General features: G+C 38.4%; 2 protein-coding genes across 5 annotated transcripts; one reads left to right on the top strand and one right to left on the bottom strand.

Annotated features, from left to right (window-relative positions):
* On the top strand, positions 1–8,510 carry LOC127424807 (bone morphogenetic protein 8A-like). 2 transcript variants are annotated; one of them, XM_051670245.1, is made up of 7 exons: positions 1–502; positions 4,494–4,686; positions 4,973–5,121; positions 6,886–7,077; positions 7,163–7,242; positions 7,559–7,669; positions 7,846–8,510. In XM_051670245.1, the coding sequence occupies exons 1-7, from the start codon at positions 10–12 to the stop codon at positions 7,993–7,995; spliced, it is 1,368 nt and encodes a 455-aa protein (XP_051526205.1). In that variant the 5' UTR covers positions 1–9; the 3' UTR covers positions 7,996–8,510. The 2 variants fall into 2 exon arrangements, with proteins under 2 accessions (XP_051526205.1, XP_051526206.1); XM_051670246.1 differs by lacking the exon at positions 7,559–7,669.
* A 704-nt stretch (positions 8,511–9,214) lies between these two features.
* Positions 9,215–25,850, bottom strand: LOC127424810 (zinc finger protein 706-like). 3 transcript variants are annotated; one of them, XM_051670250.1, is made up of 4 exons: positions 25,796–25,850; positions 25,033–25,178; positions 9,941–10,071; positions 9,215–9,811 (listed from the first exon to the last, which is right to left on the bottom strand). In XM_051670250.1, the coding sequence occupies exons 2-3, from the start codon at positions 25,165–25,167 to the stop codon at positions 9,976–9,978; spliced, it is 231 nt and encodes a 76-aa protein (XP_051526210.1). In that variant the 5' UTR covers positions 25,168–25,178; positions 25,796–25,850; the 3' UTR covers positions 9,215–9,811; positions 9,941–9,975. The 3 variants fall into 3 exon arrangements, with proteins under 3 accessions (XP_051526210.1, XP_051526208.1, XP_051526209.1); XM_051670248.1 differs by lacking the exon at positions 25,796–25,850 and adding an exon at positions 25,404–25,770; XM_051670249.1 differs by lacking the exon at positions 25,796–25,850 and adding an exon at positions 25,404–25,769 and having other exon boundaries at positions 9,215–9,752.
* Between the last annotated feature and the right edge of the window lie 488 nt (positions 25,851–26,338).

Below are 26,338 nucleotides of genomic sequence, written 5' to 3'. Positions count from 1 at the left end.
GCAGAACCAATGGAACAGAGCTCTTCCAACCACAGTGCCACACCAATGGACAAACAAGAGGTTGTGGCTGAGTTTGTACCCTCACACCACAGCAGAGGGAGGAAGGATCAAATCCGAGGCCGACAGCGACTCTTCCCTCTAGCGGTCTTCCTCCCTCTGTGCATGCTGCTGTGCATTTGGGGTCAGGTGGAAGGAGTGGTTCATTCCAGCTTCCGCAGACTGAGTGGTCGGGAAAAGAAGGAGATGCAGAAGGAGATTTTATCCATTCTAGGGCTGCCCGGGCGACCCAGGCCACACCCGCCCCTGCGACCTCCTTCCTCTGCCCCACTCTTTATGCTGGATCTGTACCATGCCGTATCATCTGAGGGTGACGATGGACCAGGCTTGGGCTTCAATCCAGAAGGAGTCAGCCATGCCGCACTGCCCACATTAAGCACACACACTCCACCCCTTGGCACAGTGGTCAGTGAGGCAGATACTGTCATGAGCTTCGTCAACTTGGGTAAGTAACAAAAAGTACTTGGACACTTGAGCCACACTTAAAATGTTTTAATGTCATTGCATTAGATGACAAAATATCAAACCAAGTAGCATTTATTTCAAAGAAAGATATCACAAGCACACTTTTCAAGTGGCTGTCAAATATTAATGTATAAATATTAATCAAATTATGAATTTTGCATTATATACATAACATAAAATATTAAACCAAGTGGCATCTGCAAACAATTATGCTATAGACCTTTTGCTAAAACTAACTTCAATCATGAAGTTCAGTCATGACAACTCTTATCATGGAAAGATTTAGGATGTTAATGTGGGTATGACATATTGATAGGACAGGATTGGTCTTGGCAAACTAGATCTGCTATGCTGCTGCAGAGCAAGTATGGAGACTTGCTACTGCTAGAAAAACACATACATATTGAGTTAAGCATGTGAACATGCTGCTGCTGCTGCTGCTCCACAATTAGCCATAAATACAATCCCCAAGTGGCAGGTTTAGACCGGTGGAGCTTGGGAGGAGGAGGTTTTCAAAGAAAAAATATCACAGCACGCAGCAGTGAAACCGGCTTACTTGAAAGCTGAGAAAATGTAAATGTTAGCCAAAGAGAGAGTACACAAGTTGATTGCCTTGGCTATCCAAATGCCTTAAAAAAAAAATAAATAAAATAAAAAATCAAGTAAACATACGTATTTGGCTCAAGTAAAGTGGACTATTCCTAGTTCACTTCAGCCAAATAAGTACATTTATTTAGATTTTTTTAAGGCAATTAGTTTACATGCTTTTTTAAGTAAGGTTAACTAATTTGATTTTACAGTGTAGCTTTTGCTCAAAAAGTGTGATTGTGCTATCTACATTTTTAAGTGTGGCTTAAGTGTCTGTAACTGATACTTGATAGCATTGTTGGGTGTAGTCAGATTACAAAGTAATTAGTTACTGTAATCAAATTACTTTTTTGTCTGAAAAAGTAGTGTTACGTTACATTTTAAATTCTTGTAACCAGACTACAGTTACGGCCTTTCAATTTAGTTACTTTAAGTACATAACTAGAGTTACACATATTCCCAAATCTATTATTTATTTTGTATACATTTAAAACATTAATTATGTACATATGCTTGCCTGTTTTAATTTCTGTGATAGCTGAACAAGTCATTGTTCGGGAGAAATATAGACCTCATTTTGAATTTATTAAGTGGAAATGTGTTTAAGAAAGTAATGTGATTACTTTTTCAATGAAGTAATCTAATTTTAGCTAAGTAATTTGTTTTGGATTAATTGGAGTAATTTATCCAATAATGATACTCTTTCAGAAAAGTATGCAGAACTGTTTCATGTTATAAAAATACAACAATGGAAGTCAGATACTACTATACTATGTTTATGATATTTGCCACAGATTTTTGGCACAATGTTAATGAGGGAGAAAGTCAGCGAGACAGTTACTGAGAAACTAAGACAGCTCATTATCACTCCAACATCTCTTCCTGTCTCAGCCCAAACACAGACGATACTTATCTGTCACGAAACAAACAAGTTAAACATCCCATTTGCAACTACTGCTTCTCTCTCCATGTCTTTCCTGTCCCATTATATTTGGTCAGTATCAACTCTTTATCAAACTTAATTAGTGGTGCTGGCTAAGATAAGCATCACTATGATAATTGCTCATTAGCTCTACTGTGTTCTAAGCCTCTACCCTAAGCATTACACTTTTTGTGTGACATGTTCCACATTTTTTTTTTTTTGCTACAGACGTAGTTAATACCTCAAAATGTGCAGCTTGTTGAGGAAAAGTGATAGAATATCATTGCGACTTGGGGGTGGGCTCTTTTTCGACTTGGGCCAGTAAGCAACCACCTACTGATGCTAAAAACTTTTACTAACTACATTTTTCAATAGCGTGAGAGCAGCTCAGTTATTTTCACAATAGTGTATCTTTTTCACATGACAAGCTGCTTTTCCCAACAAGTACACAAAATGTGTAAAATTCTCTCTCTTTCATACAATATGTAGCATTGGGAAGTCCAAATCAATTAAGTGGATCTTTTCGCCTGACAGTTCATAAATGAACTGGTTGAAATAAACAATTCAGGGATTCAGTGATGTGAAGTGTCCCAATTAATTTTAGTGAATCAGATTGTTCTGACAGTTAATGTAAAATAAATAGTTCAAATAAATGATTCACGGATTCACTTGAGACCCTGCATAGAAGTCACTTCGCTTCTTTTTTTTTATGTGAATTATGGAGATAATTGCTGTTTATCACCATGTTATATAAAATAGTGTGTTTTCTCATTTTATTTATTCTGAACAGAACAGTATTTATGTGGCACAAAAGCAATACAGCAATACAAAATATATAATTAGATTTAAGATGATAGGCCTATTATAAATGTATAGTCCATATGTACAACTAAACTTACATGGCCTAAACTATATATTTATAAGATAATTATTTAACTATTTAGTCAGAACTTCTCATAGCAGAATTAAATAATATCACCTAATCAGTTATAGCTAATATAGCTAAAAAGATTGCCGTCCTTACATAGATTCAGTGTAGCAAGCTTCTTGTTGTTTGTAGCTTGTAGTGTTTTAAAAGAGCAGCTTGGACACTGTTTATCTTCTTTAAGTTATGAGTAGCTTGTAGCTTGGTAAGCTACAGGTTCAAAGTAGCTTCCTCAAAACAGCTAGCGATTACCCAAAGTGCCCTAGCAATTCCCTAGCAACCACACAGAAAATGTAAAAATCTAGCATGCCACTTTAACCTTGCCAATTGTCTAATAAATGTGAATCTAAATGTAAATCCTAATTGTTACTCATGCTTATGGATTTACAAATGCCAGTCCAGCGCACGCAGGCCATGTAATGTTGTAGTGGCCGCACAGCTGTGTAGAATTACAGGCCCCACTGAAAGACAGAAAAAAGATGAGATGAATAAGATGAAAATACTGTTGGGTACTCCTCTAAAAATACAGCACTGGACTGTAATTAGTGGTTGTGCGCTGAGCTGCAGCCAGCTCAACAGTGCCTCTAATTATCCAACTGCAGAGCCACAGCCGTGGGCGTTAGTCCAATCTGCAGCGCTCCACAAGAGCAAATGTTCATCTTTCCCTTTTTGTTTCTCCATCTTCTCCTGCCAATCAACCTATCCAGCATCTTTGTAAACTGACTCCAGCCTCTGTACATTCACTTATCAAACTCAGTCCCACTTTCTCCTGTCGTTAGGGCTTTTGCTATGGTGCCTAGATCCCAAAAATAATTCTGCCTTTTATCTCATAATTGTGACTTTATTTATTGCACTTGCGACTTTAAAACTCGTAATTGCACGTTTATATCTCGCATTATGAGATATAAACTCACAATTACCACTTTCTCGTAATTACGAGAGATAAACTTGCAATTGCAACTTTCTCGTAATTACGAGAAATTAAGTCACAATTGTGACATTTTCCTTTTTTTCTTTTATTTTTTGTTTTTATTCAAAGGCAGGATCTGGATTCCATACCTTTTACACTAATCATGCATAGCTTGGATAGCAAATAAAAAATAAAAACAGGATTATCTACTTTTAAAAGGGATGATAAAACATTCCCCATATCTTTGGAGTGGATGTCAAAGGCTGTGCATTAAATCAAACTCTACAGTGTTTTGGTGCAAATCCATCTGTCACTTGGTAGAAGGCAGATCCTAAGATCTTCAAAAACCATATGCAAAGTAAAAGAAAATTTCAACCCAGACTACAAAGAAAATGCAGGTTCACTTACAAGGATGAACATGTGCTATGAGTTATTGGCAGCTAAGAGCATGAATCACTCAAAATTACATTTTGTTTGATAAACAACTTTAGTACTGTGTTGGGTCGCTAGTCTAATGTAAAATCTGGGTCCTGAAATAGTTGAGAACCGCTGCCCTATATCATAGTTGCTGATGTTGTTCTACTTTGGTTTTCTGTCTAATTTCCTCTCTCTGTCTCTGACCGCAGTGGAGCAGGAGAAGGATTTGCTCCAGCCTCGGCCTTACTGGAAAGAGTTCCGCTTCGACCTGACCCCGCTGCCTCAAGGAGAGACGGTCACCGCCGCTGAGTTTCGTATCTATAAAACACTTCCCATGGGCTGGCGAGCAAACCGCACCCTCCATATCTCTGTCTATGAAATCCAGAAGGAGAAAAGACAGAGGTCAATACTCATATATAACTCTCAGAGTTTTAGTACTGCATCTTTTTCATGTAACTGTTCATGTAAAAACATTTAATTTCATTTTAGTGCTTAGGATGCACTACTCTTGAATATTAAATACCTTATCCAAAACTATTTGTATTTCCCCATAATGGTTAATTTTGCATCCATTAGTATCCTTGTCATCCATCATTGGTTGCCATACTGAGTTGAGTTGAATTGAACAGTTAAATTGAACTATGGTCTTTCCAAATCTCGTCGCATGATCTTGGGTTTGGTTTGACAGGGAGCCAGAGTTGGTACTGTTGGACATGCAGTCAGTGCCTGCAGGTCAAGAGGGCTGGCTGGCATTTGATGTGACTTCTGCAAGCAATCGCTGGCTTCTCCATCCTCGAAGCAACCTGGGCATCCGCCTTTATGTGGAAACTGAGGAGGGTGAGTTATTCCTTACTTAAAGCATGCAGAATAAATTCATAATGTTAGCCAGCTCTGGCAGAGTTTTAAAGATAGATTTAATTTTGCCTCTCTAGATGGTAACCATAGTAGTATGTCCCATATTACTATCGTTACTACAGTTATTGTTACCACAGTCAGATTGTGGTAACTTGATATTAGCCACTACTGGCATGAAAGAAATTGAAATGACAGAATGATTCTGAAAGCTTCCTGCTATCGATAAGATCCCATGTTAATTTGTTATGGTTTCACAGTAATAACAACACTGTAAAAAATGAAATTACATTTTATCAGCTTATGAAATGTGTATTACTTTGCATCTACATAAAAACACATGTCAGACCAACAATATTCCCCCAAATGTTGTCCCAACTAGCCTAACAGAGTTGTCTTAATGAACTGTTTTATATGAACAATGTTGATGATTTGCAAGTTCCCAACATGCATTGTAACATGATCTTTTAACTTAATGAGGTTTGTTGGTTGTCACCATTATTGAGATTTGTGTGTTAAGGGTTGATGTTTATGTCAGCCAATTGTATATATGTCCTTGCCTTGCAAGACATTCTCTTCAGAGGCAAAGATTGCAGTTAAAAGGATAGTTCACCCAAAAATTAAAATGCTTTCATCATTTACTCACCCTCATGCCATCCCAGATGTTTATGACTTTCTTTCTTCTGCTGAACACAAAGATTTTTAGAGGACTATTTCATCTCTGTAGGTCCATACAATGCAAGTGAATGGTGATCAGGCCTTTGCAGCTCCAAAACGGAGATAAAGTCAGCATAAATATACGACTGCAGTGGTTTAATCGATGTCTTCTGAAGTGATCCAGTTGGTTTTGGGTAAAAACAGACCAAAATGTAATTCATTTTTCACTGTACATCTTGACAGCAGTCTCCTTGGCGATCTCTCTTGATTACACTTCCTAGTGCCATCTAGCGCTCTGTGCATGCATCAATCACTAGGAAGAGTAATTGAGTTAGAAATCATGATCATGCCTAGAGACTGCAATTGTAAGATGTACAGTGAAAAATTAGTTATATATATTGGTCTTTTTCTCACCCAAAACCAACTGGATTTCTTCAGAAGCATTCATTAACCCACTGGAGTCGATGGATTGTGTTTTTGCTGACTTTATCTCCTTTTTGGAGCTGCAAAGGCCTGATCACCATTCACTTGCATTGTAAGGACCTACAGAGCTGTGAAATTTTTCTAAAAATCTTCAGAGGTGTTCAGCAGAAGAAAGTAAGTCATACACATCTAAGATGGCATGAGGGTGAGTACATTTTCAGATAATTTTTATTTTTGGGTGAACTATCCCTTTAACTTCATGTACAGTAAAAGTAATCTAAACCTATATATAAGACTGATTGTGTGACAAAATGAAAGTTCTTGTATTGTGAATTGATAGTTGGCACCACCCTCCAAAGACATGTCAGCAAACCTGAGCATGCATAATGAAGGCAGAGAGCATTTCTTGCTAGTTGTCTGATTGGTTAGCTTGAACCCCTGACTTGGCTGTCACAGAGACAGAGATATCTGTCAGACAGTAGCTGTTCACATAAATTAAAAAAGCTGCTTACATTGCACATATAATTACAAAATTGTGATGGGCTGCAATGGAGGTGCCCCATTATATATATACACGGTGTGTGTGTGTGTGTGTGTGTGTGTGTATATATATATATATATATATATATATATATATTAGTTATTATTTATTTGTTTTTATTTTCACAGACCGGTCGCTGTCTGCCGGGTGGGTGGGTTTGGTGGGTCGGCGAGGTCCGCGCTCTAAGCAGCCCTTCATGGTGACATTTTTCAGGGCTAGTCAAGCCCCCTGCCGCCCACCTCGCGATGTGAGACACAACAATCCACGCAAGAAAAAACACAAGTACGACCTGCCACACCCAAACAGACCCGGCATATTTGGTGAGCCACATTAAGCCGTTTAAATATTGCGTTTAAAGGAGCATATAAATTATTTGTCTTTAATCCGTGATCTCACTCTTACTAGATCAAAATCATGCCAGCAGTGGACGCCAGGCCTGTAAGAAACATGAACTCTATGTCAGTTTCAGTGATCTTGGCTGGAAGGTCAGAAACATACAGACTTTTGTACATCAGTATGAAATTTCAGGATGTTGCATTTGACCAACAAATGTTATTATTTCCTAAGGATGCCAAATAAACTTCTTAGGGCATTACATTACATTTATTTGGCAGTTGCTTTCATCCAATGCGACTTACAGTACATTCGGGGTATACATCTTACCAGTAAGTGTGTTCCCTGGGAATAAAACCAATGACTTTGTTGTTGCTGGCACCATGCTCTACCAATTGAGCTCACATGAGTACAGCAATTGTAGGCTTTTATTGTTTATGTAAATAATATTATTTCAATTATTTTCAGGACTGGGTTTTGGCTCCTCCAGGTTACTCTGCATATTATTGTGATGGGGAATGTGACTATCCTCTGGGCTCCTGTATGAATGCCACAAACCATGCCATGATCCAGCTTCTGGTGCAAAATCTGTTCTTTTAACATTTCTGTATCTCATGGTGTATATTTATGCACATGAAATGATTTCAACTCAGCTTAGACCCCTTTCTGAAATCCAAATAATTTAAATCTTATTTTTCTACTTGTGTAGTTTAGATGGTTGAATATATGGCTGTACTGACTGCTTTCTTTGGCAGGTTCATCTTCTAAGACCAGACGAAGTGCCTAAGGCCTGCTGTGCTCCAACCAAACTCAGTTCTGTTTCTGTGCTCTTCTATGATGACAACAACAACGTTATTCTCAAGAAACATCGAAATATGGTGGTGAAGAACTGTGGCTGCTTATAACCTTGCCTCTTGTTCATCCCATTTCAAATCACTGAAGCAATTTTTGTAATATACAATGTGTTTTTAAGATAAAATTGAGTGATCTTGTCCCAATTGATTGATGTCATTTAAGTGCCATGTTCTATAAGCATACTATTATTATATATCAGACTATTTTATAAAACAGACCCCTGTGTAAGAATAGTAAACATGATATTATAAAGATTCTTGTTTGCCAAATTAAATAGTGCCTTTATATTGTCATTGTACTAAAGCCAAAATAAATTATTATAATATTATCTGTAAAATATTTACTTAAGTTGACATTGTATTTTTCTCATGCTTAAGTAATGCTATGCTTATGATGTTAGACGTTTAAACCCAAAGAGAAACATTTTCAATTCAATGTAAGAAATATATTTAAATATTTATTTTTATTGTGAAAAGCGCTATATAAATACATTTGTAAGAGTATACAATAAAACACTAAATATTGTTTCAAAGCAGCTTTACAGAAACTAGTGAATAACAACCCTCATTTCTTACAAATATGTTTTATTTTTTTTATTTTTTACAATATATGAAATATGACAATTTATTTCAATTTCTGTTTTTACTTACTATGGTTGTCAATACAATAAAATAATCATAATCTAGATATCTGAATAGTAAAATCAAATAATGTCAACATTTTTACACTTTTTTTCTTTTTTCTTTGCGGACCCCCTAGCACCCACTGGACCCCAGTCTGAAAACCCCTGCTCTAAAACACGAGATTAAATTATATGGACTAAGAACATCCAACACATTATACCTAACTTAAGCTCATTCACATTATTAAATTGCAATTTCTCCTAGTGCCAATGCACCATGCACACTAAAACAAACCATGGCCCATAAATTCAGACTATGACAGGCCTGCACACATAGACAAAATGCATTTATTGAGAAAATTGCAGTTTCAGTAAGCTTATGAAAATTAAGCATCTGTTGACTAAATTTCCTCAAAGCTTGACTGAAATAAATTCAGTGCTAAAAGGCTTTTTCACATAGTGAATTTAGTGATTGTAACAGATATGCAGACATATTTCAGTTCATGATTTCACAATTATCATGCTGTTTATATAAATTAATGCTATCTAGAATCACCGAACATAAACTTTCTAGCAGAAAAAAAAAATTGGTATCCAAATGTAACATTCCTGTAGATGTTCTTGCGAGTAATCATGGCAGACATTAATTATATGCATATACATTTATTGAAAACTTTAGAAAACAAAGTAACAATAGCATGGGCACTGACTCATCATATAATTCTGTCTACTTCAGCAGGTACATTTCTAACCGCATTTGTGTTCATTTCAAGCATGTCAATCAATGCAATTCAATCCCAATCCTGGTCACTATTATTAATAATACACACAGAGGTGCATCTCTCAATTGTTTCACAATTAAAAGATCAGGGAATTTACAGGCATTTCTGATATCTTTTAGAAAATATGGTGGACAGCACCAAATAATAATCTGAAAATTAAATTTACAGGCACAAAAACACCATGGACAAGGGGGAAAGATGTTGTGCCATTAGTGGTGAATAAATATGGAGAGTTACAGCACATGGCAATGAGAGACACATTGCACACTTGGAAAAGATGGAGGCAATATGCACATATAAAAATATATATATAAAAAAAAAGAAAAAAATGAGTGCTGGTGTGCTTGAGTTCATCCTAAGCTCTCTTGTCATCCTGTCCACACCTGGTCCATGGTCTATGTTTCTGCAATACAGAGAGTCGAGTCAGTTGGCCAGGTCTAATGATGTCGTTTAAACCGGGGTCTGAAATGTGGACCATTATAATGAAATGACTAGACAGACACACTGACAGATACACTTTGTTGTATTGTATTCAATAAGTTGTGGGCTTGATTCTGATGTACAATACATCTTTTATGGACACTGACTCACCCCTGTTTTAGGTCCATGTTCATTTCTTGTGTCCTTTATACTTGCACATCCGCCAGCTCAGGAGGCATTGAAGACTTTGGGTGTTTGCTTTCAAAATGCTGTTTAAATGTCTTGGGGTCTGGCATCTGTGTCTGTAGGTGAATTCGAAAAATAAATTATCAATTAATGAATGCTTTACAAAATAAAGATGCAACATTTTTCCAAACCAAATGAAGTAGATAATCTTTAATAATGTCAAGTAGCTGCATTAGTGCTTTTGTTTGTAGAAAAAAAAAAACATTACTGAAAGTGATGAACCCATTAATTGTTTTCCAAAACCAGTAACTTCCCTCACAAAAATGATTACTTAAGTACATGGTGCAAGTTATTGTTAAATATCAGTTGCTTGTAATCCATATTGACTAGACATAGACAAACTTAGCAGCTCTAGTGCAATATTCTGCTCAAGGAAAAGTGTTATACAGCCACTATGTGTCCATTCTTGAGGCTGCTTGTGATGTTTGGTGCTACCAAGTTTGCAGGTAAACCTTCTCAGTGATGAAATTAAATATAAAAGTAGATCTCGACATCATTGACATGCGGAGGGGTAATCACTGACACGAGCAAAAGCAAGCGAGAGATGAATATGTGTGTGTATATATATACAGGTGCATCTCAATAAATTAGAATGTCGTGGAAAAGTTCATTTATTTCAGTAATTCAACTCAAATTGTGAAACTCGTGTATTAAATAAACTCAGTGCACACAGACTGAAGTAGTTTAAGTCTTTGGTTCTTTTAATTGTGATGATTTTGGCTCACATTTAACAAAAACCCACCAATTCACTATCTCAAAAAATTAGAATACATCATAAGACCAATAAAAAAAACATTTTTAGTGAATTGTTGGCCTTCTGGAAAGTATGTTCATTTACTGTATATGTACTCAATACTTGGTAGGGGCTCCTTTTGCTTTAATTACTGCCTCAATTCGGCGTGGCATGGAGGTGATCAGTTTGTGGCACTGCTGAGGTGGTATGGAAGCCCAGGTTTCTTTGACATTGGCCTTCAGCTCATCTGCATTTTTTGGTCTCTTGTTTCTCATTTTCCTCTTGACAATACCCCATAGATTCTCTATGGGTTCAGGTCTGGTGAGTTTGCTGGCCAGTCAAGCACATCAACACCATGGTCATTTAACCAACTTTTGGTGCTTTTGGCAGTGTGGGCAGGTGCCAAATCCTGCTGGAAAATGAAATCAGCATCTTTAAAAAGCTGGTCAGCAGAAGGAAGCATGAAGTGCTCCAAAATTTATTGTTAAACGGGTGCAGTGACTTTGGTTTTCAAAAAACACAATGGACCAACACCAGCAGATGACATTGCACCCCAAATCATCACAGACTGTGGAAACTTAACACTGAACTTCAAGCAACTTGGGCTATGAGCTTCTCCACCCTTCCTCCAGACTCTAGGACCTTGGTTTCCAAATGAAATACAAAACTTGCTCTCATCTGAAAAGAGGACTTTGGACCACTGGGCAACAGTCCAGTTCTTCTTCTCCTTAGCCCAGGTAAGACACCTCTGACGTTGTCTGTGGTTCAGGAGTGGCTTAACAAGAGGAATACGACAACTGTAGCCAAATTCCTTGACACGTCTGTATGTGGTGGCTCTTGATGCCTTGACCCCAGCCTCAGTCCATTCCTTGTGAAGTTCACCCAAATTCTTGAATCGAATTTGCTTGACAATCCTCATAAGGCTGCGGTTCTCTCGGTTGGTTGTGCATCTTTTTCTTCCACACTTTTTCCTTCCACTCAACTTTCTGTTAACATGCTTGGATACAGCACTCTGTGAACAGCCAGCTTCTTTGGCAATGAATGTTTGTGGCTTACCCTCCTTGTGAAGGGTGTCAATGATTGTCTTCTGGACAACTGTCAGATCAGCAGTCTTCCCCATGATTGTGTAGCCTAGTGAACCAAACTGAGAGACCATTTTGAAGGCTCAGGAAACCTTTGCAGGTGTTTTGAGTTGATTAGCTGATTGGCATGTCACCATATTCTAATTTTTTGAGATAGTGAATTGGTGGGTTTTTGTTAAATGTGAGCCAAAATCATCACAATTAAAAGAACCAAAGACTTAAACTACTTCAGTCTGTGTGCATTGAATTTATTTAATAACGAGTTTCACAATTTGAGTTGAATTACTGAAATAAATGAACTTTTCCATGACATTCTAATTTATTGAGATGCACCTGTATATATATGGACAAAGTTTGGGAAAAAAAAAATTATTTTTATTTTTCCGCCTTTGAGTTTGCACCAATTCGGTAGAATGGTCCATATATATATACACAGGTGCATCTCAATAAATTAGAATGTCGTGGAAAAGTTCATTTATTTCAGTAATTCAACTCAAATTGTGAAACTCGTGTATTAAATAAATTCAATGCACACAGACTGAAGTAGTTTAAGTCTTTGGTTCTTTTAATTGTGATGATTTTGGCTCACATTTAACAAAAACCCACCAATTCACTATCTCAAAAAATTAGAATATGGTGACATGCCAATCAGCTAATCAACCCAAAACACCTGCAAAGGTTTCCTGAGCCTTCAAAATGGTCTCTCAGTTTGGTTCACTAGGCTACACAATCATGGGGAAGACTGCTGATCTGACAGTTGTCCAGAAGACAATCATTGACACCCTTCACAAGGAGGGTAAGCCACAAACATTCACTGCCAAAGAAGCTGGCTGTTCACAGAGTGCTGTATCCAAGCATGTTAACAGAAAGTTGAGTGGAAGGAAAAAGTGTGGAAGAAAAGATGCACAACCAACCGAGAGAACCGCAGCCTTATGAGGATTGTCAAGCAAAATCGATTCAAGAATTTGGGTGAACTTCACAAGGAATGGACTGAGGCTGGGGTCAAGGCATCAAGAGCCACCACACACAGACATGTCAAGGAATTTGTCCTGAACCACAGACAACGTCAGAGGCGTCTTACCTGGGCTAAGGAGAAGAAGAACTGGACTGTTGCCCAGTGGTCCAAAGTCCTCTTTTCAGATGAGAGCAAGTTTTGTATTTCATTTCGAAACCAAGGTCCTAGAGTCTGGAGGAAGGGTGGAGAAGCTCATAGCCCAAGTTGCTTGAAGTCCAGTGTTAAGTTTCCACAGTCTGTGATGATTTGGGGTGCAATGTCATCTGCTGGTGTTGGTCCATTGTGTTTTTTGAAAACCAAAGTCACTGCACCCGTTTACCAAGACATTTTGGAGCACTTCATGCTTCCTTCTGCTGACCAGCTTTTTAAAGATGCTGATTTCATTTTCCAGCAGGATTTGGCACCTGCCCACACTGCCAAAAGCACCAAAAGTTGGTTAAATGACCATGGTGTTGGTGTGCTTGACTGGCCAGCAAACTCACCAGACCTGAACCCCATAGAGAATCTATGGGGTATTGTCAAGAGGAAAATGAGAAACAAGAGACCAAAAAATGCAGATGAGCTGAAGGCCACTGTCAAAGAAACCTGGGCTTCCATACCACCTCAGCAGTGCCACAAACTGATCACCTCCATGCCACGCCGAATTGAGGCAGTAATTAAAGCAAAAGGAGCCCCTACCAAGTATTGAGTACATATACAGTAAATGAACATACTTTCCAGAAGGCCAACAATTCACTAAAAATGTTTTTTTATTGGTCTTATGATGTATTCTAATTTTTTGAGATAGTGAATTGGTGGGTTTTTGTTAAATGTGAGCCAAAATCATCACAATTAAAAGAACCAAAGACTTAAACTACTTCAGTCTGTGTGCATTGAATTTATTTAATACACGAGTTTCACAATTTGAGTTGAATTACTGAAATAAATGAACTTTTCCACGACATTCTAATTTATTGAGATGCACCTGTATATATATATACATACATACAGGTGCTGGTCATATAATTAGAATATCATCAAAAAGTTGATTTATTTCACTAATTCCATTCAGAAATTGAAACTTGTATATTATATTCATTCATTACACACAGACTGATATATTTCAAATGTTTATTTCTTTTAATTTTGATGATTATAACTGACAACTAAGGAAAATCCCAAATTCAGTATCTCAGAAAATTAGAATATTGTGAAAAGTTTCAATATTGAAGACACCTGGTGCCACACTCTAATCAGCTAATTAACTCAAAACACCTGCAAAGGCCTTTAAATGGTCTCTCAGTCTAGTTCTGTACGCTACACAATCATGGGGAAGACTGCTGACTTGACAGTTGTCCAAAAGACGACCATTGACACGTTGCACAAGGAGGGCAAGACACAAAAGGTCACTGCAAAAGAGGCTGGCTGTTCACAGAGCTCTGTGTCCAAGCACATTAATAGAGAGGCTAAGGGAAGGAAAAGATGTGGTAGAAAAAAGTGTACAAGCAATAGGGATAACCGCACCCTGGAGAGGATTGTGAAACAAAACCCATTCAAAAATGTGGGGGAGAACCACTACGCACAGACGTATGCAAGACATGGGTTTCAGCTGTCGCATTGCTTGTGTCAAGCCACTCTTGAACAACAGACAGCGTCTGAAGCGTCTCGCCTGGGCTAAAGACAAAAAGGACTGGACTGCTGCTGAGTGGTCCAAAGTTATGTTCTCTGATGAAAGTAAATTTTGCATTTCCTTTGGAAATCAGGGTCCCAGAGTCTGGAGGAAGAGAGGAGAGGCACACAATCCACATTGCTTGAGGTTCAGTGTAAAGTTTCCACAGTCAGTGATGGTTTGGGGTGCCATGTCATCTGCTGGTGTTGGTCCACTGTGTTTTCTGAGGTCCAAGGTCAACGCAGCCATATACCAGGAAGTTTTAGAGCACTTCATGCTTCCTGCTGCTGACCAACTTTATGGAGATGCAGATTTCATTTTCCAACAGGATTGGCACCTGCACACACTGCCAAAGCAACCAGTATCTGATTTAAGGACCATGGTATCCCTGTTCTTAATTGGCCAGCAAACTCGCCTGACCTTAACTCCATAGAAAATCTATGGGGTATTGTGAAGAGGAAGATGCGATATGCCAGACCCAACAATGCAGAAGAGCTGAAGGCCACTATCAGAGCAACCTGGGCTCTCATAACACCTGAGCAGTGCCACAGACTGATCGACTCCATGCCACGCCGCATTGCTGCAGTAACTCAGGCAAAAGGAGCCCCAACTAACTATTGAGTGCTGTACATGCTCATACTTTTCATGTTCATACTTTTCAGTTGGCCAAGATTTCTAAAAATCCTTTCTTTGTATTGGTCTTAAGTAATATTTTAATTTTCTGAGATACTGAATTTGGGATTTTCCTTAGTTGTCAGTTATAATCATCAAAATTAAAAGAAATAAACATTTGAAATATATCAGTCTGTGTGTAATGAATGAATATAATATACAAGTTTCACTTTTTGAATGGAATTAGTGAAATCAACTTTTTGATGATATTCTAATTATATGACCAGCACCTGTATATACACACAAACACATATGTATATATGTCCACATAGGTACAAATATCTAGCAAAAGAACAGTCAATTTTCAATTGATATTTTCAGAATTTTTTGTAATGTTGTTCTTTTCCCAAAATATGTCACTACCGAAACAAATACACCAAAATAAAAAGGATTATATTTATCTATCAAGAATTTGTTTCAATTCACCCTCTAAACATTATTTTTATGAATTTTTCTAAAATATTTTTATAGCCAAATAAAGACATTAACAAATTTCCAAAATAAAATTTAAAAAGCCAAAAATGTATACGTTTACTAAAAATCTAAATGCTATTTTTCTCTGTAAAATACATACACTTCATGATACTTATTGGAGAGTTAATGATTCATGAAACTAAATATATAATCAATCAATCATTATCATAAACTTTTAGTTGATAACTCAATTTTCCTTTCTTTTTTTATTTTTCCTCGTATAATAGCTTTGTTTTGCTAAGTGGTAAGGCGTGTCCTGCTGATTTCAAGCATCGATGTTACAGCGGTGTATATAAACTCAGCAAAAAAAGAAACGTCCTCTCACTTTCAACTGCTTTTATTTTCAGCAAACTTAACATGTGTAAATATTTGTATGAACATAAAAAGATTCAACAACTAAGACAAAAACTGAACAAGTTTCACAGACATGTGACTAACAGAAATGGAATAATGTGTCCCTGAAAAAAGGGGGGTCAAAATCAAAAGTAACAGTCAATATCTGGTGTGGCCACCAGCTGCATTAAGTACTGTAGTGCATCTCCTCCTCATGGACTGCACCAGATTTGCCAGTTCTTGCTGTGAGATGTTACCCCACTCTTCCACCAAGGCACTTGCAAGTTCCCGGACATTTCTGGGGGGAATGGCCCTAGCCCTCACCCTCCGACCCAACAGGTCCCAGACGTGCTCAGTGGGATTGAGATTGCCTGCAATGACAACAAGCTCAGTCCGATGATACTGTGACACACCGCCCCAGACCATGATGGACCCTCCACCTCCAAATCGATCCCGCTCCAGAGTACAGGCCTCGGTGTAACGCTCATTCCATCCACGATAAACGCGAGTCCGATCATCACCCCTGGTGAGACAAAATCGTGACTCGTCAGTGAAGAGCACTTTTTGCCACTCCTGTCTGGTCCAGCGAAGGTGGGTTTGTGCCCATAGGCGATGTTGTTGCCGGGGATGTCTGGTAAGGACCTGCCTTACAACAGACCTACAAGCCCTCAGTCCAGCCCCCCTCAGCCTATTGCGGACAGTCTGAACACTGATGGAGGAATTGTGCATTCCTGGTGTAACTCAGGCAGTTGTTGTTGCCATCCTGTACCTGTCCCGCAGGTGTGATATTCAGATGTACCGATCCTGTAAAGGTGTTGTTACACGTGGTCTGCCACTGCGAGGATGATCAGCTGTCCTTCCTGTCTCCCTGTAGCACTGTCTTAGGCATTTCACAGTACGGATATTGTAATTTATTGCCCTGGCCACATCTGCAGTCCTCATGCCTCCATGCAGCATGCCTCAGGCATGTTCACGCAGATGAGCAGGGACCCTGGGCATCTTTCTTTTGGTGTTTTTTGAGTCAGTAGAAAGGTCTCTTTAGTGTCTTAAGTTTTTATAACTGTGACTTTAATTGCCTACTGTCTGTAAGCTGTTAGTGTCTTAACAACAGTTCCACAAGTGCATGTTCATTAATTGTTTATGGTTCATTGAACAAGCATGGAAAACATTGTTTAAACACTTTACAATAAAGATCTGTAAAGATATTTGGATTTTTACAAAATTATCTTTAAAATACAGTGTCCTGAAAAAGGGACTGAGCTGAGTTTATTTGATACACGCACCGCGGCAGCACTCATGTGAAGACCAGCGAATCTACCTGTGCGAGTCTAGAGCATGGACACCGACAAGGCATTTAAGTATCGCTCTTATCATCTTCTTTTCTTGTTTACTGTGTTTTGACATCGTTCTTCTCTATCCCATACCACTTTGTGCTTCCAAATTCCTACTATCACTAACACTCCTCACTCACGCTCCAGTTACAGGAGACATGGCCCGCGGCTCATTTATCCTAAAAGCGTTTTTTTTTTCCCTTCAGTTATCTTGCATTAGAACCTGACGCACCTCCACAAGCATTCAACATGCTCGGGGTTGCCAGATAAGAGAGGCAACACTCCCAATTTGAGATTTATACTTGCGCAAATTGGACATATTCCACCTAATGTTATACTTATTTTGTGCAATCTGGCAACCATGTGCGCTCTTTCTAGCTCTCGCTTTCCCCTTTGAACAAACTTAGCAAGCTCTAGTGCAATATTCTGCTCAAGGAAAAGTGTTATACAGCCACTCTGTGTCCATTCTTGAGGCTGCTTGTGATGTTTGGTGCTACCAAGTTTGCAGGTAAACCTTCTCAGTGATGAAATTAAATATAAAGGTAGATCTCGGCATCATTGACACGCGGAGGGGTAATCATTGACACGAGCAAAAGCAAGCGAGAGATGAAATATGTATATGTATTTTTTATTTGTGCAATTCAAAAATGTTGAAGTCCCCTCGCACCTGAATATTAATCTAACTCTTGCAGTAATCATTTATTATAGTCATGCAGCCTGTTTTAATCAGTTGTGTGCTGAATGGAAAGTCAAACCACTGATGAGACCCGCATCATGACCCTTTTAGCATGTAAACAGGTAATGCTTTGTGAATAAAATAGGTAAACTCGCCCGCTCTGCGACAAACATTAAAAGTTCTATATTTTTCGATTTTATTTTTATTAAAACAGACCCCTGATGTATAGTGTTAAATTGAATAATAAATTAAAGGGGAAGTAGAGATAGTAAAATAAATAAATAATTTATAATAAGCTCAGCCTTTATTCAGTTTTTTTATGCCTGATAGAAAAAATATCTACCTTTGTAGAGCAATACAATACTTTAGGCAATTGCAGAATAGTCCAATTAGTCACATATACACTTCAGAAAATTGAGTACACAACTATTTCTGGGCTTAAAAGATACAAAAACCAAATCAATGCGGAACATTGCATCTCAAAAGGAATACAATGTGGCCCCGTATGCACCATTTAAAGCCCGATGTGGCCCCGTTTACCAAAATAGTTGCCCATCCCTGCTCTAAACTCAACTAAAAGCAGTGGAGAGGAAATGGCGCAAATCGAAAGATACTGCTGACCCAAGTATGTATCGGTCACTCACTTCCTTCTCTGCTAACATCTCCACTGCAAAAACATCATACCATCACATAAAAATTAACAATTCTTTTGATACTCTCACACTTTTCAAAACTTTTTCCTCTCTTCTTTGACCATCTCCCGCATCATCTTGAACAGCTGATGACTTTGCCACATTTTTTATAGATAAAATAACAACCACCAGCGGTCAATTCTCCACACCACAAACCCACTAACACACATTAAAGGTGCGATATGTAAAATTTTTCATGTAATATTTGCCTTTTTTTTGCCAATGTGTGAACGGCTTGTAACACAACTTAACAAAATGAGCCCTTCCCGGACTTCCTAGGTTGCCTATTAAAGCCTGTAGACTGATTTTCATGAGAAGGGAGCAGGTCGCTTTTGCCGGGAAAATCCAAAGGATGTGACGTTTTGCGCGCTCCCGAGAGCCTTGCCTCAGTGCTTCTGCTATTTAACAATGTCAACAGACAGTCTGCAACATTAGGTAACGTTATCTTAGAGATGGAATTCAGCAAACGGCCGGCTCCAAACACAACACCGATTCCTAAAGAAACCAAAAAAACATTTACTGAATCCCGTCTGGTTAAGCGGGAACATGATCGTGGTAGAGCGAAAATTAAGAGTGAACATCGGCAGGACATTTGATTCCTGGAGGGATCTCTATTTGGTTTTGGGGATCAGAACCGACCCCGAATTGGCGTTCTTCTTATTGGACAGGTAAGATACATAACTGCAAAGCATGTGAAAGATAGTGCCGTAAGGATTGATCTGTGTAATTTTAGCTAACTTGATCTTGCCTGCTAATGCTGACGAATTGCAAGCTACCTTGCTTCGTAACTTTCAAATAATTTCAACGATCTTCTCTTTATACTAAGTCAGGTTTGCTGATTCACAGTAACTGATATAATGTTAATCTGTAATTTTTCAGCCAGGTAAACTACAATAATACCTGAAATGAATGCTAGACAATGTTCAAGATAATGCAAAAAGACCCATTCATTAGTGTAACGTAACTTGGTTATACAGAAAATTTATACAATCTATTATTATAAAACAATAGCGCATCGATATATCAAAATGACAGTTATGATGGAATCACATCAATACTGAATTGTGTCAACATATTTATAATGTACAGTCTATTTTATAAACAGCTACTGTCATCATCCACCAAATTTAGCTAACAGCTATTGATAAAGCTGGCTAGCTAGCTAACGCCGACATAGGCTATCGTATAAATGCAGTCAATGTATCATGCAAGGAAAAGTGATTACTTCAAACTAATTAATTAATTAATTTTTTTAAATTAATTTTCTTTATTCATCACACATTATACATTTGCACATATACAGTGAAATTCTTCTTTTTCACATATCCCAGCTAGGCTGGGGTCAGAGTGCAGGGTCAGCCATGATACAGCGCCCCTGGAGCAGATAGGGTCAAGGGCCTTGCTCAAGGGCCCAACGGTGGCATCTTGGCGGTGCTGGGGCTTGAACCCCCGACCTTCTGATCAGTAACCCAGAGCCTTAACCGCTGAGCTACCACTGCCCCACTACAGTCTCGCATAGTCAGTCCTATATCCACACTTTGTTTTAGCCCTGTTCCAGCACTGGAGAGTCAAATATAATATACAGTCTCAAAGTTTATAGTAAAACAATCACAACTGTGTAATTGTAATTATGCTACCTCATCTGCCATCATGATGCCGGTGAATCACGTTCAGTCTCTTTGTTTTGGTCGATGCTCGCTCACGTCCCGAGGCTGCAGTTCACTTAACGGCCACAGGTGTCATTAATAACATGGATTTCTGAATCTTACTGCACCTTTAACATCACACACACTCACTCACTCTTCCTTCTTTCTCTCCCCTTTCAGTAGCAGAAGTCTCCAAACTTCTCCTTTTCAGCCATCCTACTACCTGCACTCTTGAACCTATCCCCACCCACCTCCTTCAAGCCATTTCTCCTTCAATCTTACCTGCACTCACTCACATCATTAATACATCTCTTCTCACTGGTACTTTTCCCACCACAATTAAGCAGGCTCAGGTAACCCCACTGCTTAAGAAACCCACACTAAACCCTGCATTTTTAGAAAACTGCAGACCAGTATCCCTTCTCCCATTCATCACTAAAACACTTGAATGAGTCATGTTTCACCAAGTCTCATCTTTTCTTACACAGAACCTGCTAGATGGCAACCAGTCTGGCTTCAAAAGCGGACACTCTACAGAGAATGCCCTGCTGTCAGTTACTGAAGTTCATAGACCAGCGAGAGCAGCATCTAAATCATCCATACTCATCCTGCTGTATCTGTCTACTGCTTTCGACACAGTAAACCACCAGATTCTCCTGTCATCCCTCACGACAAAGGGCATGACAGGAACCGTGCTCCACTGGTTCAAGTCTTACCTCACAGGTAGGTCTTTCAGGGTGTTTTAGAGGGGAGAGGTGTCTAAGTCTCACCAACTAGCTACCGGGGTACCTCAGGGTTCAGTACTTGGAACGCTCCTCTTCTCCATATACATGTCATCACTGGGATTTGTCATTCATGCACATGGCTTTTCCTATCACTGCTATGCTGATGACACAACTCTACCTCTCATTCCAGCCTGCTGATCTGACGGTAGCAGCCCAGATCTCAGCCTGCCTAGCAGACATTTCATCATGTTGGATGAAAGATCACCACCTCCAACTCAACCTAGCTAAGACAGAGCTGCTTATGCTTCCAGCAAGCCCAGAAATTCATCACAACTTCACCATTCAGCTAGACTCGTCAACAATTACATCATCCAGGACAGCCAGAAATCTTGGAGTTGTGTTTGACGATCAGTTGAACTTCACAGACCACTTCGCAAGGACTGCCCTATCGTGCAGATTTGCCTTGTACAACATTGGGAAGATCAGGCCCTACCTATCGAAGCATGCTACACAACTCCTCGTCCAAGCTCTTGTTCTATCCAGGCTGGACTATTGCATTGTACTTCTGGCAGGCCTTCCAGCATGTCCTGTCAAACCTCTGCAACTGATCCAGAATGCAATTAATATATTGTTGCCCCTTTTGTTGGATGAATCACTTCTATTGTTCTGATTTGTAAGTCGCTTTGGACAAAAGCGTCTGCTAAATGAACAAATGTAAATGTATTGTGAGTAGTCAGATCCCATCATTTTGAAGTAAATGCTCCAAAGTCTGAAAAATCAGTGTGTAACTTTAAGAATGTCACTACCGAGGGGCCTGGGTAGCTCAGTGGTAAAATACGCTGGCTACCACCCCTGGAGTTCGCTAGTTCGAATCCCAGGACGTGCTGAGTGACTCCAGCCAGGTCTCCTAAGCAACCAAATTGGCCCGGTTGCTAGGGAGGGTAGAGTCACATGGGGTAACCTCCTCGTGGTCGCTATAATGTGGTTTGTTCTCGGTTGGGCGCATTGTGAATTGAGCGTGGTTGCTCCGTGGCAACGCGCTCAACAAGCCACGTGATAAGGTGCGCGGGTTGACTGTCTCAGTCCAAATTGGGAGAAAAAGGGGAAAAAATCCCAAAAAAAAAAATCCCAAAAAACAAAATAAAAAAAAAAGTCACTACCGAAACACATTCTCTGCAATTAAAAAAAAAAAAAAAAAGGGTTTAAATATAAAATAAAGTTTTTCTGTATGTACTGTAACCGTTCAAAGCTTATGATTGTTTCCTTAAAATTAATAGTTGAAAATAACTTTGTCACTACTGAAATAATCACATCATTATCAAAACTTTATCATACTGTATGTCTTTGTTTCAGTAGTGACAATTTAATCTAATTTTGAGCATAACTCAAACGTTTGGGTTTTTGGGGTTTTAATCTTAAATGTTATGTTTATGTATGTGCAACTGTTCAAAGCTTGTAATTATTTTCCTAAAATGAGACGTTGAAGATATCATTTTGTCACTGCTTAAAATCATCATGTCACTGCCGAAACATTATTATACGTTTCAGTAGTGACAATTTTAGCGAATTTTAGCTTATGATTATTAAGAAATAATCATATGTTTTAAACAGCTGTACCTACATAAAAACAGAATATTTAAATGAAACCCCCAAAAAGTTTATTTAATTGCAGAGTTTCAGTAGTGACAGTTCATAATGTTACACACTGATTTCCCAGACTTTGGAGCACATTTACTTCAAAATTATGGGATCTAACAACTCACCATACAGTCATGATGGGCAGAGATGCAGTCACACTTCCTAGTCTAAAATGCAGGGGTGTGGCTAAAATCAGGCTCAACCAATGGACTAAAACATTTTGTGTTTCAGTAGTGACATAATGAGGGACAGCATTTTTAAATAAAGTTGAATTATTTAAAAATTAAACCATCAATAGAATCTAAACAATTTCCTTTAACTTTAAAACAAATTAAAAAGGTCTTTTAAATTTTTTTTTGAAAAAATTAAGAATTATTTTGATATGTTGAAATTTAAGGGTGAGGGTTTGGGACAGCCACCTCCTAACAAAGTACTGTATAAATTATGATTTTGTATATATAAAGCTTATTATTATCTTAACGCCTTGCATTTTAATAGATCATAACATATTCTTATGACATATCTAATATCGGAATTAATATATATTTTATATATATTAAGGGATCATAAGACTTTGATCACAGATCCAAACTTTCCTCAATTTTTTAAACTACGTTTAACTAGACACAGTGACCCCCAGCGACGACATACACATACACGGCCGTCCACGGGATGTAAAAGAAAATGGGACTCATCGGACCAGGCAACCTTCTTCCACTGCTCCAAGGTTCAGTTATGATGATCGCTTGCCCATTGCAGGTGCTTTCCATGGAGGACAGGGACCATCATGGGCACTCTCACCTGTCTGTGGCTACAGAGCCCCATACGCAGCAGGGTTCAATGCACTGTGTATTGTGACACATTTCTCCCGTAAACATCATTAAAATTTTCTGTGACTTAAACACAGTAGACCTTCTGATGGTTTGGACCAGACAGGATAGCTTTTGTTGCCCTCACACATCGATGAGCCCTGGGTGCCCAACACCGGACTGTGGTTTGTCCCTCCTCGGACCACTGTCGGTAGGTATTCACCACAATTTGGCCCTCTTTACTCCTGCCCATTTCTCCTGCATTCAACACACTGACTACAAGAACTGATTGTTTGCTTACCATCTAATAGTAGCTGTTAGGAGAGGATCAACATTATTTGGAATGCCCAATTCCCAATGTGCCTCGTGGTCGCGTAGTGATTTGCCTCAGTCCGGGTGGTGGAAGATGAATCCCAGTTGCCTCCACATCTGAGACCGTCAACCCGCGCCACGGCAACCACGCTAAACTCACCACGTGCACCACGAGGAGGTTACCCCATGTGACTCCACCCTCCCTAGCAACTGGGCCAATTTGGTTGCTTAGGAGACCTGGCTGGAGTCACTCAGCACACCCTAGGATTCGAACTTGCGAGCTAGCGAACTATTTTACCACTGAGCTACCCAGGCCCCCTATATATTGAATTATTGTTATTTGGGGCTTTCTCAGCAAATATTTACATATGTGATTAAATTAATCAGCATATCATGTTATTCACTTGATTAAAAATGTTAATCAATTGACAGCCCTAATATACTGTATATATATTAATGAAATTTATTGTAAAAACAAAAGTTTTTTTTTTTTTAAAGTTTGAGTTATTTTTTTAAGTTATTTTGAGAACACAAAGTTCAGTTTACTCATAGTTCAAATTAAAATAATCAAATTCTCTCCACAAATGTCATGTCAAAATGGTTCAACCCCCAAAGTCAGTTTTTTTGTGGAGCATTGTTTACACTTCATAACAAGCAATAGAGGTTTCAGGTAAGATTTCACAACCGAGGATACAGTTTCTCTTCAAACTCTAAAGCGCTTCAGTTGAGAGAGTTGATTGTACCGTGATGCAATTCCCCTCACGCTGCTGACAGAGGGACAGGACTTTCAGTCAAAGGCAACACCTTTTCATTTTCACGCAGCACACATTTATTGGAAATTGCTCCCAATTATGAACTAGACTTGTGGAGGTCCACAATTTTTTTTATGAGGTATTGGCTGATTTCTTTTGATTTTCCCATGATGTCAAGCAAAGAGGCACTGACTTTGAAGGTAGGCCTTAAAATACATCCACATGTACACCTCCGATTAGCCTATCAGATGTTAATTGCCTAATGGCTTGACATCATTTTCTGGAATTTCCCAAGCTGCTTAAAGGCAGTTAACACAGTCTATGTAAACTTCTGACCCACTGGAATTGTAGTTTGCTAATATGAAATCTGTGGAGTGGTTAAAAAATTAGTTTTAATGACTTCAACTGTGTGTGTGTATATATCTCCACCTCTTGAATTCAGACATAAACTAGACAGACAGAAGACATGATAGTCTCACCCTGCAGACAGGACATGTGTGGACCAGTGCTGCTTTGGCAGCAGTCTTTTGATCTGCCCCTTGAGATTTCTTCTTCTCAGCAGCTTTCTTTGCGTTCTTCTGTTGAGACTGAATCTTCTGTTGCCCACGAGCCATGACGGCCTTCTCTAAACAACAACATGCATGACATATTTAGTTACTCACCATAAATGTCTTTTCTGACAAGCAGTCATATATATTTGAATTGTAATATACTTACAAGACGCCAAAAAAAAAAAAAAAGAATAATAAATAATAATAATAATATATATATATATATATATATATATATATATATATATATATATATATATAAATTATTTGAACTAGAAATTAATATAGGATAATCTTACGAATGAAGTTCATTAGAAAATGAACAATCAAAACAATCCATCATGCTGCCGTCAGACACCTGTAACCACGCTGATAACCGTGTCTAGCTAAACGCATTAAGTATAAATGTCAAATATTATAAATGTATAAATAACGACTAGTGATTTTCGCTGGGAGGAGAAATTTATTTTAATGATCCAAAATAGAGGGCGCAAAGATCACATGAGCTTGTAGCTCTTCCTCATCCGGCGACACAACGCCTTCTTCAAAACTCTCTCTAAACACAGTAATTACAGTGTGCTGGATGACCAACTTAAAATCATATCACTACTGACAAAAACGTCTTTAAAATCGACAGAAGAAAAATTATTCTGTAAAATATGTCAGATTATTCGATATTTAGAGACAATACCTCGGCGTTTAGACACGTTAGGAAGTGGAGCTCTAACTGACGCGATTCTACAACTTCCGCCAGAAACATTTACATAATAAAGGTTTAACACAATTCATTAACTGTCAGATTGAAAACGGTTATGAATTCATAATGAATTTAAAACGAATTCATACTACGTAGGACTGCAAAACGATTCCTTACGCTTCCTTTTATGTGCATTTTTGCCTCTGAGTCTGACAATAAAAATTTTCTGCGATTTTCATATTTGTATAGGTTGAAAATAGAAATTTAAAGGAATATTCGAGGCTCAATATAAGTTGAGCTCAGTCGACAGCATTTGTGGCATAATGTTGATTACCACAAAAATAATTTATCGTCCCTCATTTTCTTTAAAAAAAGAAAAGAAAAGCAGAAATCTGGGTTACATTGAGGCACTTACAATGGAATTGAATGGGGCCAATCCGTGAACGATAAAATACTCACTGTTTCAAAAGTATATTCTCAAGCACTAACAATATGCGTGTTAACATGAATTTAGTGAGATAAAATAACTCACTTACT

Source organism: Myxocyprinus asiaticus, chromosome 34 (genome assembly GCF_019703515.2).
Source record: "Myxocyprinus asiaticus isolate MX2 ecotype Aquarium Trade chromosome 34, UBuf_Myxa_2, whole genome shotgun sequence".
Lineage (NCBI taxonomy): Eukaryota > Metazoa > Chordata > Actinopteri > Cypriniformes > Catostomidae > Myxocyprinus > Myxocyprinus asiaticus.
This window is presented reverse-complemented; position numbering and strand designations above follow the sequence as displayed.